This window comes from Serinus canaria, chromosome 4, assembly GCF_022539315.1.
Source record: "Serinus canaria isolate serCan28SL12 chromosome 4, serCan2020, whole genome shotgun sequence".
In the NCBI taxonomy this organism is placed as follows: Eukaryota; Metazoa; Chordata; class Aves; order Passeriformes; family Fringillidae; genus Serinus; species Serinus canaria.
The window spans coordinates 30562199-30581547 of record NC_066317.1 but is presented as its reverse complement, the minus strand read 5'-3'; the positions used below and the strand labels follow the sequence as shown (position 1 = coordinate 30581547).

The window sequence follows — 19349 nt, the reverse complement described above, 5'->3', positions numbered from 1 at the left end:
CATTATTTTCAGAATTTATCTTTATTTGCAAGGCAGAGCTGTAGAATATGCCACTGTTAAGAGGCCATCTAGCATTCTATGTACACACAGAATGCCCTGTGTGCAAGCTGGGCTTCCACACTTGTTATCATGCACTACAAATTACAGGACCATTCGAGACTGCCACAGTGACTACAAGAATGCAAGAGGATGGAAATGACCTGCTTTGCTCTTAATTACTGTGGCTGATTGCTATTGCAAGGTGACACTCAGTGTATGCATGAGATGTTAGCAGCTAATTATAATTTTGGTTTTGTAATCAACACCAACGTGGCAGTACAAGACACTAATACTCACAATGAACATTTTCTGTCCTGTTACTAATGACTTCTACAGCAATACACTGATACAAAAATGTCCCAGGAACTGATGCCTTTTTTAAAAAGTATCATGATACCACTGGGCGTTTTGACTATGAAAGCAATATCAACAACCCTATAAAATTCATTAAATAAACTTAAAAATTGTAAGTACATAATTAATATAGATTAATAAATAATAATAATTATTCTACACATAATTACAATATATTGGGATAACTGTATTGTTATATCTAAAATTTATCTTATGATTATTATTACAGAGAACACATCCAATTCCAGTGTAGACTACTACCTTCATTAGGAAACTAATTAGGAAATTAATTTATGCAAAGCTTTATAAACTTTATTTTGTGGGTCATCAGCTAACTTTTCTAATTTGACATTCAAAGACCTATTATGCTTAAAACTGGGGCACTGTAATTAATATGCCTTTGACAGAAATAGCTCCTCAAACTACTAACATTCTACTAGATGATGATCTTGAACTGTGGGAGCAGGTCTCCAATTCTCAAACATGATTTGTAAAACCATCTTGTTGACCTTCCATACTGAACAAAAGTCATAATGCCACTAGTAGCCAGAAAGTGTAATGAAAGCCAAAACTTGTTAATTTAGTCAGTAAATCAAATATTAATAGGTCAAAAAAAAAACCAAAAAACCAACCACAGAAAAGAACAGAACTATTTTTCTAATTTAATTAGCTGAAGATTTAAGTACTTTAAAACTCCGTGTCTATACTGAGTGAATACTTAAGGCAAATTCAAATAAATATAAGTTCTAAATTTTGTAAGATATGGATATATTTATTCAGTAACAGTAAAAATTAGTTATACCTCCTTAAGATGAAGTTTTATGGCAATTCAGTTTCCTTTACTTAATTGAGCTACCAAAAATATCTCTAATATATTAGGTCTTACTAATAAAAAATCTAAAACATTCTACTTCATTAATTAATTCCTCAAAGGTTTACTTAAAATAATTTTCTCCAGAAATGTGCAGGAAAATGACCTTATATAATCATCATATTCTCCATGTGGTTTAGGTTAAGTGACCAAGGCTGTTCTAACGAAGGTATGCTCCCAAATAATTTAAATTAAATTAATTTCCATTAAAATAACTGCTGAAATGACTCCTTCTTTGAGATTTACTAATTTCAGTTTCATCAGAACTGAAATTCCTCCCCATCATTCAGCATAAAATCAAAGCAGATCACTTCAATGTCATTTGTTTAAAAACTCAGATAAATGTCACAAAAAACTAATTTCTACAATTCTGAAAAAGAGCTCTTTGCACCCATACTGGGAGAGGGGGAATGAACTAAATCCCAAAACACAAAAGTGCTTTCTCAAGCTGTCACAAACCTGTGGAGAGCTGCAAATGCTGTTCTTGGAGTCTAGAACCATAAACATCCTGCCTGGACTGAGGAATGAAAAAGCATTCAAACTACTGCTCTTGGTTTAAATACTGTGCAGCATGCACAGCTTCAGATGACATTTTAAAGTGAAAACATTACAGGAAAGAAAATACTAGGATTAGTAGGAAAGGAAATGAAGATGTCACTACATGGATTATGGAAAAAATATTTATTTATTTATTATATATGAAAAGTAGAAAATTCTGATCACTAGAATTATAGAAATTAAACTTTCTAGTTCAAAAGCATTATCCAGCAATTTGGGAGCAATAAGAAAATCTGCATAAAATTGGAAACAATCAGTTGGCAAAAAACCAAAAGAAACAGAGATCTGTCACTATGATCAAAATGGTTACCAGAAAACAGTGTGATAGAATTGGGAGAAAATTATTTCTGGAAAAGATAAAGAAATAATAATGCCTTTCTACAAAGCAAACTAAGGTCTTGGATGGCAAACAACGTACATTTCTGCTCCTTCAGGATTAATACATCAGGAAAATAAACACTGAGAAGAAAAAAATCTACATAATAATTATAAAATACTGTAAAAATTGAGAATAAACTAGTTATAAATACATTTATTCTAGAAAATAAAAGATGTTTCTAACCATAGCAAATATAATGTGGAAAGAGAGAGAAAAAAAAAACCAAACCTGAAAAATAACAAGAGATGCTTTGAGGGAAAAAGAAAGTACTGATTACTGCATTCTTTCTTTTAAAATAACTTTCAAAATGGCCTAAATAAATTCTTCTGTGTTCTTCAAGGGCCTCAAAAAACAAGAGACAAGTGAAAATTAGTCACGAATCCTGTCTATCACAGAAAAGTACAAGCATATATTCAGTAATGTGCTATTGGGTGCAAACTCAGTGCTCAGATCTGACTCTCCTCACTATTTTAGCTATGGATCTTTTCCTCCTGTCAAACTAAAGAGCCAAACCCACACTCTCCAGCCCCATCTGCTTTGCAGATCCATGAAGTACCAGTCCTACACCCTCTCTGCCTCTTCAGGTGTCAATCAGTCTATGGTAAATGTTACAGGATATTTCAAGGCTGAGCCTTTTAACTCCTTCACCTCTTAGAGGCTTCTATGGAGCCAGTCGAATTGAAAATCTGCAAAAATACGTTCTATAATTCTTCTACATCTCACACTTCAAAAATTGAGGCTGAGATATGACTCATAGTTTTTTACTTCAATTTAATAGAAAACAAAAAAACCCCATGTTTCTTCTCACTAAAGACTTCCTGTGGTTTTGGTTTTTTATTCTTTTAGAAATTTCAGTATGCTTTTTTTTTTTTTTTTTTTTTTTTTGCATCCCCTCTTGTAATGCAATTGTTAACGTAAATATTTTTACAAATTAAAAAATATTAGAAAATATGTATGAAAGTAGAGGCAATGGACTTTGTTGAAGATACTCGGAAAAGACAGTGCTATTTTCCTCATGGAAAAATTTTCTGTGCCTCCCAACAGACAACACTTTTGCAGGAGAAATGACTCAAGATGTCCTGTCAGCTCTTACGTTTGTTTCTGGCCTTCCACTATGTGAGAGGATTTCTCTACAGGATTGTCATCCTTCCAGCATGTTTCCAATGCCCACCTTTTCATTCTGTAACTCTTGCCTCTTCAGCAAGAATAAGCATCTCTTGAACAGTCTTCTCAGTGAGAGGTAAAGTATACTTCTTTGTTATGGAACAGTTCTGCTGCTTTCATTTTGGCAGAGGATCTATTCTTAAAGGCCACCAAAACTGTTACAATGAAACAGATTGGTCTGTCCCTGTCACCTGCTGGTTGAAAAATAGCTACATATGAAGATACTTTAAATAAAAACTAATGCAGGGAGACAGTAAATTTATCTAGTTATTGCTCTGCACATCTTTTTTTTTTTTTTTTTGAGATGCTTTATGACCTTACTTATAGGACTAGTTACAATTCATCTTCTGGAACGGAAAAAGAGGTAGGATGATTGATTTCATTTGTCTCCCCAATTTGTGCATATCTTTAATGAACAGAGCTAGGCATACAGCAAAAATATGACTGAACCATAAAAATAATTAACTTTTGTTCTCGTTGTGTCATTTTGGCATTAATTTTCATTATGCCTTCAAGCAGGTGAAAAGAACAGAAATGTTCCAGAGAATGCTTGCATACTTACTCGGATTCTTTCTTCCAGTACCGTAGCCCATGAAAGTAAGCGAGGCAACTTCAGGAGTTAAGGCATACAGACAGTGCTTTAAAATTTGCTTCTGCAGGGGCAGGTGAGCAGAAAACTGTCTTGTTGGGTTAGTGACTTCTCTCCCCTTCCAAGCTCAGCTCTGTGCCCTGGCTAGTGCACGCACCAACTGGGAAATCACTGAAGACAAGGACAGTGTGTGACTGTGGACAGTGCCACCAGGACGCACCAGAGTGACGACCTTGCACTGCCCACCATTTACCTCTCCATCAAGTAGTCCCAGCAATCAGAGAGGTGATGATGCACCTGCACAAGAACAACTGAAAGGACTCCTGAGTCTTCCCAGTGGTGCTTGCAGACTTACTTGAATTCTCACCACTACAATCTACTACTGATTTGGGAAAAATGATGTGTTTTGGGGAAACCATGGCCACACACGCTTCGTTGTTTTGCCCATAACCCAAAAGAAAATGCAAAAGCAATGCAATATATACCTTTGTTTAGCTTTCAATTGCACTAAAAACTCTACAAGTACTATCTATAAAGTAGAAGCTTTAGCAAATATCAGAAGTGGTAAATATCCCAACTCAGCGGAACAGAGCTCTTTAGACTTGGATTGTACTTGTGATTCTGTTAGTGCCAACTCTGAGATCTCCTGAGGAAAGCTACTACACATTCTGGTATTTACACAGACCTGACAGATGTGCCATTGCAGAAAAAAATCTGTCTCTGTAGACTTATAGCTATAAAATTATCTCTAAGATTATTACTAACAAGTAATAGTATCTTGCTGATGTTTGTGTCAATAGTTTTTATTTTTCACTTTTTTTCTTTTATAAATATTTAAAAATCCATTATTTTTGTACTAGTATTTCCTGTATAGGATGCATCAAACTTCTGCTTCTCATCTTAAAGTAGCACTAGAAACCCTAGAGCACAGTGCTTTTTTGTTCCTTTTTCTCAGTTATGTTTCTTGATACAGAGCCAACTGATGCTTTACACACTGCTGGCAAGAATATCTCCTACTGGTCCATGCTACCTTTAAAGATAAGGAACCTACCTAAATTGGGGTAAAGTGCAAAGGCAACACATCTTTTCCTCATGAATGCCAAGCATGTTATCCCCAAATGATATGGACTAGCTTGCATGCCTACTGTCTGCTGGATATGTGATGAGCAGTCACAGGAGCTAGACTAAGGCTTGATCTCACCTCTTTCCTTAACATTGCATACCTTTATATTCAGAAGAGGATTTTTCCTCTTCTGAATATAAAAGCTAACTTTTGCCATCTAGGCATTTGCTGAGAGTTCCTTTTTGATAAATACTGTGAAACATATCTTCTTTGATTGTGTAATGTATGACCACAAAACATGTTTTAGTAGCAAAGATAATTCAGTATACCGTTCTCATCCCCAGCACCCAAGTAGCCTTTATTTTGTGCTGGCCCAGGAATTAGGGCTCTGCTAGGAAAGATTCAGTACACATTCCATCAATAGAAAACAAACTTGTAAATAACACCACTTCTTGAAAACAGACTGACTGAAAAACCCCATATGCTTTTTTAATTTCTGAGAGTGACAGAGAAGTCAGACCATTTTAGCTTGCTGCTAAAAATATTCTCAAGTTGTTTTCAGCTATTCAAAGAATTTGAGTGCTAATTTATGGTCATATAAAAATCACACATCCAGTCCAATCTGGTCAGAATACAGATATACTGTGGGTGAAATTTTAGTAGTGCTAGAGATTCCTTTCACATTGTCTTCAGAAGAGCGCATCATTCTCAGAACTTGAGTTTCAGGCCTCTTAAAAAAGAAATTCTGACAGTTGTTATTTCTTCAAAAGTAACTGGACAAGTTTAAGGGATTTTTAGCAAATAGTACATAGATGCACCAGGCTGAGAAGTTGTTTTGCACATAATGTAGCAAATTGTGATAGAAATTGCCGAGTATAAATTTCCAGAGATCATTGGAGTTTTGTTTGTGCAGAGTCAGAGATAACTTAACCAAGAAGATAACCAGAGATAACTTAACCAAGAAGAATATACCCTCACAAAACCTCTACCTAATTTTTAAAAAAGTAAGCTTTTAATGCTCAAGCAATCACCAGGAACACTAGCTGTATAAAAGTGGAAATATATATATATGTGCTAGGAGTACAACTGGATACTAATGCACGTACATACAAATATTTTTTGTTTAAAAAAGAAACACTTAAAAATCTCTAAGACAAACTATTCAGAAGACGTGACCTACTGTTAATTCACATTCAATCCCAAGTAAAGCTATATTCTAAAAGGTTTAGGTTCACAAAACCAGAAACATACCTGTAACTTCTAAATGCTTCTAAATACTCTTAGCACAAACACAATCTCATTTTTACCAGCTTCTACACCTGATTTTAGTTTTGGTTTAGCCAACAGGAATGCAATCAGCAGCAGGTGTTATTACTGAACCTATCTTCAGAATCAGAAAATATCTTCAGTTGAGAAGAGTATGATTGCTATTTAGTCCATTACCAGTTAAGTATGCATTACAGGATCCAGTGAAAACCATAATCTAGCAGTTACTGCTCTAATTATACAGTACATAAAAATTTCTGTGAGAACCTGCTTTATTTCATTTTCACATGTCAGTGTATTCTTGAAATGTAAATGAATTATTTATAACTATTTTAAAATATATTTTGTTAAATGTAACATCATGCACTAAAACCCATGAAAACAGAAGTTTCTTTCTATTTTGGTACTTCAGATGCACTTTCTTCGTAGAGTGAGAGACACACAGAGCACACAGAGAAGGCAAGGCTGTTCTGGGGTTATTTGTCAGCAGTCTTAGTCTCTCACTCATTTGCTGGATGGATTTCACCAGGCTAGCTGATGTCTCAAGGGCAGCCTAAGACTCACACACTGAAAGTTTCATGTATTTTTAAAATTGCAATACCCAGAGGTAGAGGGTGAGGACTGACAGGCTTCCAAGGCATTAATGTAATGCAAAGTAAGAACTGTTTTCTATATATAAAAGCAGGCATGTATATTCAGCAGCCAGAAGGATTATATCCCATTCCCCATTGTTAAGCTTGAAAAATCATGTAGAATACTTATAAAGACATGAATATACACCTTTCCCACGCTCTTATTCACTGTATGGGTACCTAAAATATAGCAGAGCTATTAAACAGATGAATGACAACAACTTCCTTCTTCAAACATACCTTGTTTTTCACTGTATAGTGGAGTATTTTTTTAGGGAATTTTGCTTTGCATATTTATATCAAGACCCTTATATTTGTATATAAAAAATAAACTGTAGCAATTACAAATAAACAGGACCACTTATATTTGTGAGTTGAGCTGTGTAAATCCCACTTTCATAGCAATCTTTTAGTAAAGCCAAGGGAAAACACATTTGCATGAGTGAAGACCTACTTAAAACAATCAAAAAAAAAAATCTAAAAAGTAGAGATTCTTACCCTAAAAAACTCTTTAGTGGAGCCAGAATCTAATGTCCCATAAGCAATTTCTGTTTGCTTGGAAAGATCCTCAGCACTTTCAATGGGAGACACCATCCTCTCAACCGTCAGGAAGGCAGCTAAGTTAGCCGTGTAGGAGGAGATGATGATGAGGGTAAAGAACCACCACACACCTCCAACAATGCGCCCCGACAGGGATCTAGTAACAAGCATGACATGGATTTGTAAAGTGAAATGGAAATCCCAAAAAAGGAACAGGTTATCAGTTTTATGCAAATGGTGCAGTATAATACAGGGAAGCATTTCAGGCTATCTCAGAGTCCAGCTCTGCAAACGCATCAGATGGGAAATCAAGGCATTCTCCACTGGATCTCCTGGGACTCTGCTGAAATCAGGACTCCAGAGTTTACTTTGGCAAGAACTTAGTGATCCAGTTCTTCAAAGTTTTGACAACTCTTGAAGGAAACTGCTTCCATCATAATGTGCTATATTTAACACAAATTTTTTGTTCCCTCTGAAGTGATTTTGTGTGACATTATGATGAGGACTAAACAAAATCAGCAGATAAACCAGTATGCACTTTAAAATCAAGGGCCTTGATTGTTTTCCTAAGACATTCAGACAAAGACTGATTTCCACATAACAATGGCTTATGCTGCTGTGCACAGTCTGTACTGAGAAACAAACAGCATTACTTGTAAGAAAAGCTTGCCCAGGGAATATCTATAGGCTAAGAAGTGCACACGACTTTTGAAAGATACAGGCATTTAACAAACTGAGAACTGGACATGAAACAATCAGTGATAATACAGAAAAATGGTGAAGAAAGTATATTTTTTAAAACAATAATAATAATAATAATCTGAGGTTTATAACAGCAGCAGGTGGGCTCTTATGGATCTGTGTTTTGCATCTCCTGCTCAAGAAGAAAGAAGAAAAGAGAACTCAAGAAAATATACAAAACAGCATAAAACTCACAACTCAACTCAGCAATTTTCAAGAAGAGAAAACTAATATAAGAGAAATATTGATATGACATTATTGTTAACCTTGGGGTTTTTTTTCCTGATCCTTTAAAGTCTGAAATTAATTACCACTTTGTTTCTAAACAAGACATTATAGGAAGAAGTAGATAATCTTTGGAGATATGCTCTATTATTTGGCAGAAATATGCATGTAGTTAAAAGTCTAGTGCTAGGGCACTGCAGTAACTTAGGAAAGTCTTGGTGTGTGTCTTCTCTTTATTAAGTAACCAAATTAGGAATTGCTCACCCAGCCTACTGTACTGTGAATGAGAACACAAACTAATTCTGACATAACTATATATAGATATATGTACATTTAAAAATTATAGTTATGCAAAGTGGATTGACCAATCTAGGAACAAAATTAAAAAGAACCAATTCTGGCCAAATAATTTTTTTTCTAATTGCTACTGCACAAAATCTCTGTCATAATTCTGACATTAAAAGATTTATTCCATGTCACAACAGACTCACTAATTCACTCTACTACATGAAAACTAAGTCAGATAAGGCCCAACATATGTTATTCAAAGGACCACAGGGAAAAAAAAAATAAATTTCAAGCTCAATCTAAAGTGAGCTATATTCTGCAAAAATGCTTTCTGTCACCTTTGAAAAAACACCACATACTTAAAATTGAGGTAAGTGGAAGATAAAATAATTCTACAAGTGAAATATTGAGATATAAGATATATTGAATATATTATACAGGGTATTTGCAAGGTAAAATCTGTCAATGTATATTTAATAACTGCCAGTTTTATGGCACTTTGTATTATATTGATGACACCCTCTGTAAATGACAAAAATTTACAAATGTCCATGATCTGTGAGCAAAGTTGCCACTGACTGTGTGGAAAAAAAAAATAAGCTCAATACCAATGCAAAAATTATGCTCCCACATAGCATTTTACAAGTAAAATTATTTGGGGTGTCACATTTATTCAAAACTTCCCCAGGCAGTCTGGCACAGTTAAATGAGTAGTTCCTTTTTTTATGTACATTTTGAAAAGTTTCTAAAATGCGCTAGCATGAACCCATACTTTAGAAACCCCTAATTTACTAGACCTTTAAGTACTAAAATGAAAATGTCTGTAAAAATTACATAAATTTGTGCACCATATTTTGTACTTAGAAAGGTATTATCTGGCAGAATGGAGAGCACACTCACATCTCAGAAAAGATGAGGAAAACTTTGCTTTAAGTTCTAATTATCACATAATATATTATTTTACTCTTTTGTTCCACTACTACCCATGAGGCAACACTGGGACTGCTACTACAGACCATTTCCAGGTGGTCCAGTCTTACTCAGCACTACCTTCTATTCCAGAGCCAGGGAAACCTAGTAACCTGTCTCCTCTAAAAATCTTAGAGTAGTTGTCATTTTTATTAGAGAAATGATTGCAGTAATGCAAAATTACCTTCAGAAAGGTATTTTGTTCATGCCTAAAGATAGTTCTTTCTATATTTAATATGATTCAACTGCAGGCAGTTCAAATTCCATAGCGAAATGTTTTGGTGCAAAACCAGAAAAAGGAAGTGTATTTCAGCCCTTTTCTATTTTTATAATAAACAGATAATATAAAAACTAACCACCTTCCTCAAAATTATGAAATAAAAGTTAAATACTTCACTGAAACTAAATATTGAATATCCAAAATTGAGTTTCATGCACCTTTTATGATGAACATTTTCTATCAGTATTCTTGCACTACCTTTCATAACCTATCAAACCATATAAAACAATCATTGTGCTTTCATAGATAGTAGAATAATATGCTTTCATAGATAGTAGAATAATAATGATAACAAGAAAAAGATCATAATTCTACTACAGCCTTGATTAAAAAAAAAAATTGTACTAATATGTGACTTAGCAGGCAACTCCAACTTTGAAGTGTGTAATTAATACAAAAACCCCACAAGAGTGAAATTTACACAACTTCTCATCATCGGCAGCCATTTGCCCTCTTCCCTGATTTGTCTCTTGTACACAGTTCTTGCTGGGTTACGTGCCAAATGCATTGCATCTTTCACCATAAAGGCTGGCATCTCCCACTGTGATACAGCAGCCTTTACAGAGAATTGCTCAAGTTCTCACACAATAAATGCTGTAATTTCTGTGGTAGAACAACTTGAAAACCTGCTGTCGCCTTTTGGGATGCATGACTTAATATCTAAGAAATGCTCCCTTGGTTTGGTTTATTTTGACCACTAACCACTAGTTAATTCCTTCTAGACCCACTAGAACTTGACCTGTTCCCTGCCTTACTTCAGGATGTTTATAAGAAAAGTAATTATAATAAGCAGTTTTAACTAGGTCCTCTGGTTTGATTTCCTTAAACCTGGCTGCCCTATTTAAATTGTTACTGTATTTCCTTCAAGCAGCAAGCAGCTATTTACCTACCTACTCACCATTTCGCTGAATCAAGGCTAGAACCACTTGTGACTTGTGCACAGGCAAAATAGAATATTTAATGAACTGCAAAGGAATTAACTTAAGTGTTTTACAGTTGTCCCTAACAAAATAAAAGAAAATCCATGAGGAATTAAGCACTTGTAAACTTCAGATTCATTTTCATCATTTCCTTTGTGACTTTTCTAAAACCAGGCCATGGAAAAAGTCTTTTGCAAGTACCCACATGAAATTAGAGCCATCACAGGACTTTAACTTCAGTTCAAGGCTCTCTTGGGGAATAAGAGTGTGTTAATAACCATGTTATGATATGCAGTGAGATTTAGTGGGAAAGTGCTGCCTCTGTAGTTCGTGACTAGTTTGTTATCCTTTTTTCCCATTACAGTTGTGGTGAACCATATGCACTGTCAACTGTAAAATGGGAATATGCAGCAAAAACACGGTACCCCTCCAAGAAGGCATGGAATGATGTGAACCTTATGCATTTTACAGTCTCTGCATGGTGTATATAACTTCACTTGGCAGATTTATGATCGACATTAAGGCAAAGTCGATCAATTACATCCTGACCCTAAGTCACAGACAAGTGCTCTCACTTCAAGGACTTCTGTGACTCTAGGGAGGGAAAAATCATTGCAATTAATTTCACTCCAAGAATGAAAATATATGCACCACGAACCTCTTCTGGCTGAGATGGCTGAGACCAAAAATGCACAAAGTCGAAATGAGTGAGTAACCAACCTTGGCGAAATATCGCATCCTTGCTGCATAAAGGCACCCAGGGAAAACCAGAGACTATTAAATATCCCAAATTCATTAGTTGATTCATTAGTTTGCGTTTCTCTTCCATCTTCAAATTCCTCAGTGTGCCACTCGTATGGGCTAAATCTGCTGACCAGGAATAAAACTACACTGACCCCAATGTAGGCAAAAACAATGCACATCCAGATTTCATATGCTAACGGATCAAGAAATGAAAACACTCCTGGCTTGGACTTCTGAGGCTTCTTGATCATTATGGATATCCCCAGGCTCATAAAGGGCTTTGAGAAGTCAATCACCTCTTCTCTCACCAATGTTATAGTTAATGGAGCGATTGCAATATCGGCTTTCTGTAAAGGAAGAAAAAAAGCAAGTAATAGCTAATGCAATGAACAGAGCGAAAAATGGTTTTGTTTCTATGGCATTTCACAAATAGAAAATAGGACAGCAGAGACATTTGTTTCACCGAGAACAGCCTGTGGAGAATTTCAGAAATTTTTAGTTGAACTTGTACTGAAATACATAGAGCCATATGGTTGGTGTATTCCAAGCTTTTGTTTTTACATATGCCCTTTTAACAGGATATGCCATTTAAAAGTTTAGCAAAGTGCTTTGCTTTTCACCTGGTGAGAAGGATGAAATATGCATTCACGTTCTCCCAACTTTATTTGCATTTGAAATGTAATTTAATGTTTTATTTTCAAAGTTTTCATGCCATTAAAAGTTATTAATTACTGAAAAATTAATTAGGCAACTTTCCTACACCCTACAGAGAAAATGAAACCAAATCCCACTCTTTCCATTAGTCATCTTTAATAGCTTTATTATAGAAAATTTTCTTACCCCATAAACAAGTTCTCCAACCATCCCATTCCAGATTTTCGTGTCTGCATCCCTTGCCCCATACTTGCCATCCCCAACAATTGTGAGCTTATATTTGAATCCACAGTGCTTAGCAATTTCTGTAGCTAAGTCCACACAATAGCCCTCATATCGATCATTTCCTTCAAGCATTTCGTGATTTTTCTTCATCATGACATATGGGGACTCCTGCACAGAGAGAACTTGCCTTAGCTACTTGACAGAGACAGGTGCATCTGTTGTACACTTCACAGACTGGTATGTTCCCTTTTACACGTGAAAGAAGAGAGCCAACACCATCTGAATCGTACATGCTGTGTACACATTAGTTATTCTGTTAATTATGAGTGGCACGTGTCTCTAACACATTTAAAAGCTGCATTCTCCAGAGTCATACACAAATGACAGTACTTACAGGCACAGTGATTCCCAGAAGTATGTTAATAATGACCATGAATGTTAACAGGAGTTATGCATTCAGAGAAGAAAGAGTAAATTCCAAAATCAGTTTCTTTCTCTCATACAGTTTGGATGGAAGAAGGAAAATTATTAAGTTGCTTTTGTTGCTGTCTTAAACAAGAAAATTATTTTCTATTTCACAACCACATCTCTCTCTGAGAAAACATTTGAGGCTCTCAAGGCTATATTTTTATTAAATTGTGATACAAACAATAGGTAAGATATCTAAACCTATGCACTAAAGTTCTATCATTGGCAAAATTGGTGATGAATCATAAGTTGGATTAATGTATTTCCTCTTTGCACAGTTGCTATGGGACTGTCCTTGCATCCAGAGAAATTCCTATGCTAACCTATGCGTTGTTCAAACTGATAAACAAGCTGTGTAATTTACAGAAAAATGCTCTTTTATAATATTATATAATTTAATTTTCTAAACAACCAGAATACAATATTTAATGTTTAATTTTACACTTCACCAATCCATAGCAGCTACAATCTTGAAGCATAAGAACCAGTCTCTTTCCTGTTTGTCAAAATCTATTCTCTAAAATCTATTCTCTAAATTCTCTGCCTCTCAGAAAGTTCCTCTCCTTTGAAAGCAGGTATTTAATTTCCATTTTCAGTTTTAAAAACCATAACTTTCTAGGATGTTCAAAGACCATTCATCCTCTACAAATCAAAACCGCATGCTGAATCCCATACATTTCCCTAATTTCTAAATTTTATTATGCATCACAATAAGCAACAGCTCACAACCTCAAATAATAAAAAGACAGTACATTTAAACTAACACAATGTTGAGAAACAAATCATTGTTGGACAGACTGTCTTCTGACAAAATAGGAGGTTAATTACCAAAATAGTGGTGACAATAATAGTCTTATTCTCTAGTCCTGAAGATTCATTTCCAAGAGGGCCATCAAGAGGATTCACAACCATTTTGTCCACTTCACTCCAATATCCAATCTAAAGAGAGTGTATAGGATGCACAGACACTAGTGAATATGAACTTTTCTTGATTTGTGCTCATAGAGAACTATTTCAGCTATGGATTTACCACTGTAAGCATTTCTATTTATGTAGTGAAAGACTACAACACACACTAAAAAGATTGAAGTAATGACTTTTGTTTACATTACTTTTTCTAGAACAGGCATGCCATTCTTATTCACATACTAACAGGTTTTAGCATAAACATCACACATTGTAAAATTTAAATACTCCAGATTAGAAAAACATGAGAAACTGTTTTTCCCTGAGAGATTTGAAATTACAGTAGAAACAAAAACACATTTATAAAAACATCACTAAAAAGCTGTACCCAGCTTTTGTCATTCAGAAGAATATTTTTCCAAATGCTGGCTCACATTTAGCAATTCAGATCAGAAAGAAAAAAGTTTAATCCACAAAACTGAAAGGAAAACACTCATGTAGTACTTACCAAATTTAATATATCATTTTTGTTAGAAAGAAATATTACAAATGTTTACTTCACTCTGCAAGACCACTGTAGAATACACCTATAAATAAATATTATCACAACTTGTGCTTTAATTAACGTTTCAGTACCTACCTTAACCCATTGCTTAGAATGGTAAAACCTTTAAAGACGCTATAAGACAACTGAAATTACCTTCCGAGGACCAGTACTTTTGAGCTCCATGACGTTTATGGTAAAATTGATTCTCTTTCCATTCTGATCAAACTTGATATTTCCTGTCAGCCCTTCCACCTGAACCTAGAACAGATGAAGATGCAAGTGGTAGAAGAATCAAGTTTGTTTCTTTTCGGAAAATGGGGGTTTTTATTTCCACAAATGATTATTGAAATTTCAAAAACATTAATGTAAGAGTCATTTTAATATGCAATATATTATCTTAGCCAGGTTCCTGAGGACTTCACTTCCACATTATTCCCAGCAAGGTCCAGAAAGGTTAGGAGACTAGAAGATATTTTCAAGCATTTATAGAGAACTTCAGACATGCACTCATCCCAGCATCCACTCCAGGGAAGCTACCTGTTTCAATGCCCTTTCTATCTCAACACCATGACCCCAGGGTACAGCTGGATTTGCAAGACAATCTCCAGCATTTCCTCTTCTGGAGATCTCAATCCTCTGTTTACGCAAATTACGGAAAGCTTCTGTCATCACTTGAACAGCATCATAAGTCAGAGCAGAGGTATACTGAAAAGAAGTGAAAATATTTAATTAAAAACCATCTTCAGCTTCTCTGTACCTTCCAATGCACTTGGTGATCCATTAAACACTAGAAAGGACAGTAAGATTTACTTGAAATCAATCAATTTTTTCTTTAGTTACCCTCTAAAGGAGGGTAACTAAAGGAGGGGCATCTGTGAGAATTCATCAAGTGCTCATCAGAATGGTTAGGGGCAGTGCCAATACACCCAAGCTAAAGATTTACAGATGTTTTCAGTGTGAGTCACATTTTATCTCACTTACAGCTGTGTAATAGTCCTGTGTGCAGATATGGCTGGAAGTCCATGCAGGTGAAAGGGAAAAAAAGAAATAATTTTCAATGTTTAACCTGAGCTAGCCTGTAAAAATAGGAAGTTGTTCCTGTGATTATACTCTTCATGGAGAAGCATTTATTCACAGATCTTGAGACTTCATTTCCTCCCAGACATATACACACAAACCCAAAGAGCATTTATTTGTATATAGATGCACTTTACTTTTCCCCATTAAATATAAAATCTCGGGGGTAGCTACTTTCACGTATGCAATACCTTGTCAACACCACAGAAAACAGTTTTGGGGCTGAGCTGTCTGGAACAAGTGGTGCTCCTCAAAGAGCAATATAGGTGAGGAAGAGACCCATGTTCCCAAACGGACATAATATAAGGAGCTTTACAGCTTCTGAGACATCAGAGAGGAATCCTGTGATCACATACATCAGAAACTGGGGCTAAATGGTCAAAAGCATTTATCTTCAGTGACTGGAAAACTTTACGTCTCAGCTAACTAACTGAACTGAAACCACATGTGCACATACACTGAGGACTTTGTTGGATGGGCTTTTTGAGTCTGGAACACTGCAATTATGCCAAATATAAGAGCCATTTTTGGAAATATGGGCCAGAATATAACTACTTAGAGGCATATGAATGAATGGAATGATCCCTGAGAAGGCTATTAGATGCTGAAAATATATAAATTGTAAAGTGGAGAGAAATGATGTATTAGCTCTTTGCTTCAATGGCTCAGACCTTAATGAGAATTTTAATTAGTTAGCTCAAGTCATGCAGAAGCCTCTTGTAATTGTAACGAAAGCAAGCTCCTGAATTGAGATTAATTTTTGTATGCAACTGTCAGACCTTAGAAAAGAAAGAAAAGGAAAGTAGAACTCTTTTTTAAAGATCAGTAAGCTCAGTGATCGGTGTCAATTATCTCAATAAAGTTTTCTCAGTGAGTTGTACAGAAATATTTAAAGGGATCAGAACAGTAGAAGAATGAAGTTAAAGACTGGCTGGAGTCACCACGAGTTCCTCCTACTGGAGCAGCAGTGGTTAAATGGTGTACATGAATTTGGAGATGAGGAGAAGAAAGGACCCTGCCCAGCAGTACTTCTTTACACATTGCTCTTTGCAGTACAGAAACATAGTGTGCCACACTAGTGTTCTGAGAAACTCTGGACACAGCACTGTCATCAAACATCGAAACAGAGGGTAGCAGAGAAAATAGGAGCTTGGAACTGAGATGCAATAATGCTATCTAATTCAGTTATTCTATGATTGATTGGATCATTGAGATATATTTAATGTATTATCTCAAGAATATTATTTCTATAGTATTTAATTACTGACCTGAATATTCATAGCTCAATCATACCATGAGGATTATGTAGAGCTTTGCCTATCAATCAGTATCTGTATGTGCATACATGTCATCACACATATAATTTAGACTAAGACAGCTTTAATCTAAGGATCTCAAAATATTTTAAAAGCACTGTTGGAGATGCCATGAAACCAAGCAGGCCATGAATCATTTCTTACTGCTTTATTGTGCATACACTTTTCAGCTCCTAATAACCTTCATGGGGCTCATTAACACTATCTACAGCTTCATAAATTGATGTAAAGTTGACAAACTAAACCAAAGTGAACTCATTACCATAAACAAGAAATGACAGACCAATAACCTGCTCATGCAGAGGTGTGTGTATGTCTGCAGAACAAATAAAATGGTTGTAAGTTGAAGGATGCATTAGCCCTGCCTTGATTCACTTTGTTTTCCTAGAGATTCATCCACATTCTGATCTTCATTATTAAAATAAATGGGAGCACTATTTGGAACTTTATTCTGTGGAAGTGGGATGGGGTCTTACATCTTACAGTTTTATGGCAGTGTAAATCTCCCAACATAATTTCAGTTCCTTTCAACTTTATATGATAAGATCAGCACTTTACTAGAAAATGAAATAGGTGCTATAGTAGAGTTCTCACAAAATCACTTGCATTAATTAAAACATGGCAAAGAATATGCAAAAAAAACCATCCTGCATCTCACAATTTTAGAACTAGGATAATAAGCTGATAAGATAAATTGCCTAAAGATTTTATGCCATTTGCTATGAAACATGGATTTCATGAATGTAAAAAAAAATAAAATTATCTAAGTAGATGCCTTAATTGCCAAGCAGAGAAAACACAATGTCCATGTAATTTTCTTTAACTTAAATTTCTAACTTAAATTTTTAACTTAAATTTCTACCTTCAACTTAAATGCTCTATAGACTGTAGTAAAATATGTAAGCTGCAACTGCAAAGATGAATTTTAAAAGTAAAGACAAAATAAAGTCATCCCAGACTAAGCAGAAGTTATTACATGTGCTGTCCAAGAAAAACTGGCAAGATGTTGCCTTTTGTAAATTCAAATTTTCCAGCAACTCAGGAGATACTGGAAACCCTTGGCTAAAAGGGCCAGGATTCTATTTTTTACATATCAGTAACTGAATCTTCTGAAATTGCAGAACACTACCCCAGAATAGAACAAGATTCTGTTATATGCATATTTCAAAGCTGTAATACATTTTAAGAAAGGTAAGTTAGACCTGCATTTAACTCAATGCCTCTCCACATGCTCATGACTGAGAGATATGATCAGAAATCTAAAATAATTAAGAGAGTAAACTTAAGCAGTGGGAAAAAAAAAAGTGAAGACATAAATGCAAAAAAAAAAAAAAAAAGGAAAAAAAAGAAAAAAGGAAAATATTCTGAATCACAAGAAGCCAAATTCTTTTCCTCTTGGTTTGGATATCTGCAATATCTAAATCTATCCTTGACAGATTAGGTTGAGTTTGAGATATTTTTGTTTTTACAGTCAGAGAAGAGAAAAAGCATTCTAAGGTGTGACTTGTTTGACCAGTTAAACACTTTCTTGGAAGATGAAATTAATTGTGCTTTAGATTTCACTCATTTGATCTCCAGTGACTCCTGAGACTAGGGAGGAACCCAGGGTGATCACCTTAGGTGCAGATGCTCACACTGTAGACTCACTAGTAACAGACTAAAACCACTCAGACGGACTGTGAACCAGCCATTCATCCCTAATCCAACACAACAGAGAGAAAGACAAAGTAAGGGGAGAATTTTGGCAGGACTCCACAAGCTCCATCAAAGAATGCAGTGCTGCTGTACAAGACACCAGGGCGACCTCAGCCAGAATGGCAGATCCAGCTGCAGCAGCGCTCAAGAAGGCAGAAATCAGCCTGCAGCAGGCACAGATGGAGGCTCCTCACCATGATTGGGGGATGCTGCTGGAACACAGAAGGGACACTGCATCCCTAACAGAGGCTAAGAGAAAGGAGCCCTAAAATCTGATACAAGTATTTTCTCTTGGAGAGCCGTAAAATTCTGAGAGAGGAAATACAGGAAATGTTCTTTGTTGCAAGAGCAGAAGGGTAGAACCAATGAGTCTAAACACACTTTCACCACTTTCATGTTTAAACAATTTCAATGTCAGCAAATATACAAAAAAAACTGTAATAAAATCTCTTATCTAAGTTTTCTGCGTTTTTCCCTCAACAAATGCTAGAATACTAGAATGCTACTATATACACCAAAAGCAGAAAGACTGATATAAACATTCCTACATCTTTATAAATTACATATAAAGCATAGGTACATACATATGTAAACACACAAGGAAAAAGAAATGAGGCCCAAAGTTACTTATCAAGAACTAGTGAAGGAACTGGGCAACTGTCTCCTGCACTTCCAGTGTAGTCAAACTGATGCAACATCAGACAGACACCTTTTTCTTAAAGGTCTTTAAGGTAGCTGGGAGCTGTTTTGAAACAGACAGTATTACACACACCTTGGAAAATGCTTGAAGGTGGTCTGACAGATAAGAGAGCTAATAAAAAATTACCTAAGCAATTGGA

The 19349-nt window shown here is 35.4% G+C and overlaps 1 protein-coding gene across 8 annotated transcripts in view; it reads right to left on the bottom strand.

Annotated features, from left to right (window-relative positions):
* GRIA2 (glutamate ionotropic receptor AMPA type subunit 2) overlaps nt 1-19349 on the bottom strand; it is an 86631-nt gene that overhangs the window by 7415 nt on the left and 59867 nt on the right. For 7 of the 8 annotated variants that reach the window (XM_030239556.2, XM_050973891.1, XM_030239554.2 and 4 more), the window contains exons 7-12: nt 14960-15127; nt 14576-14680; nt 13798-13908; nt 12463-12669; nt 11599-11969; nt 7414-7612 (exon numbers count right to left, since the gene is read on the bottom strand). In XM_030239556.2, coding sequence (XP_030095416.1) covers nt 7414-7612; nt 11599-11969; nt 12463-12669; nt 13798-13908; nt 14576-14680; nt 14960-15127 — 1161 coding nt within the window. The remainder of the gene's footprint in view (nt 1-7413; nt 7613-11598; nt 11970-12462; nt 12670-13797; nt 13909-14575; nt 14681-14959; nt 15128-19349) is intronic. The other variant, XM_050973893.1, reaches the window with a different exon arrangement.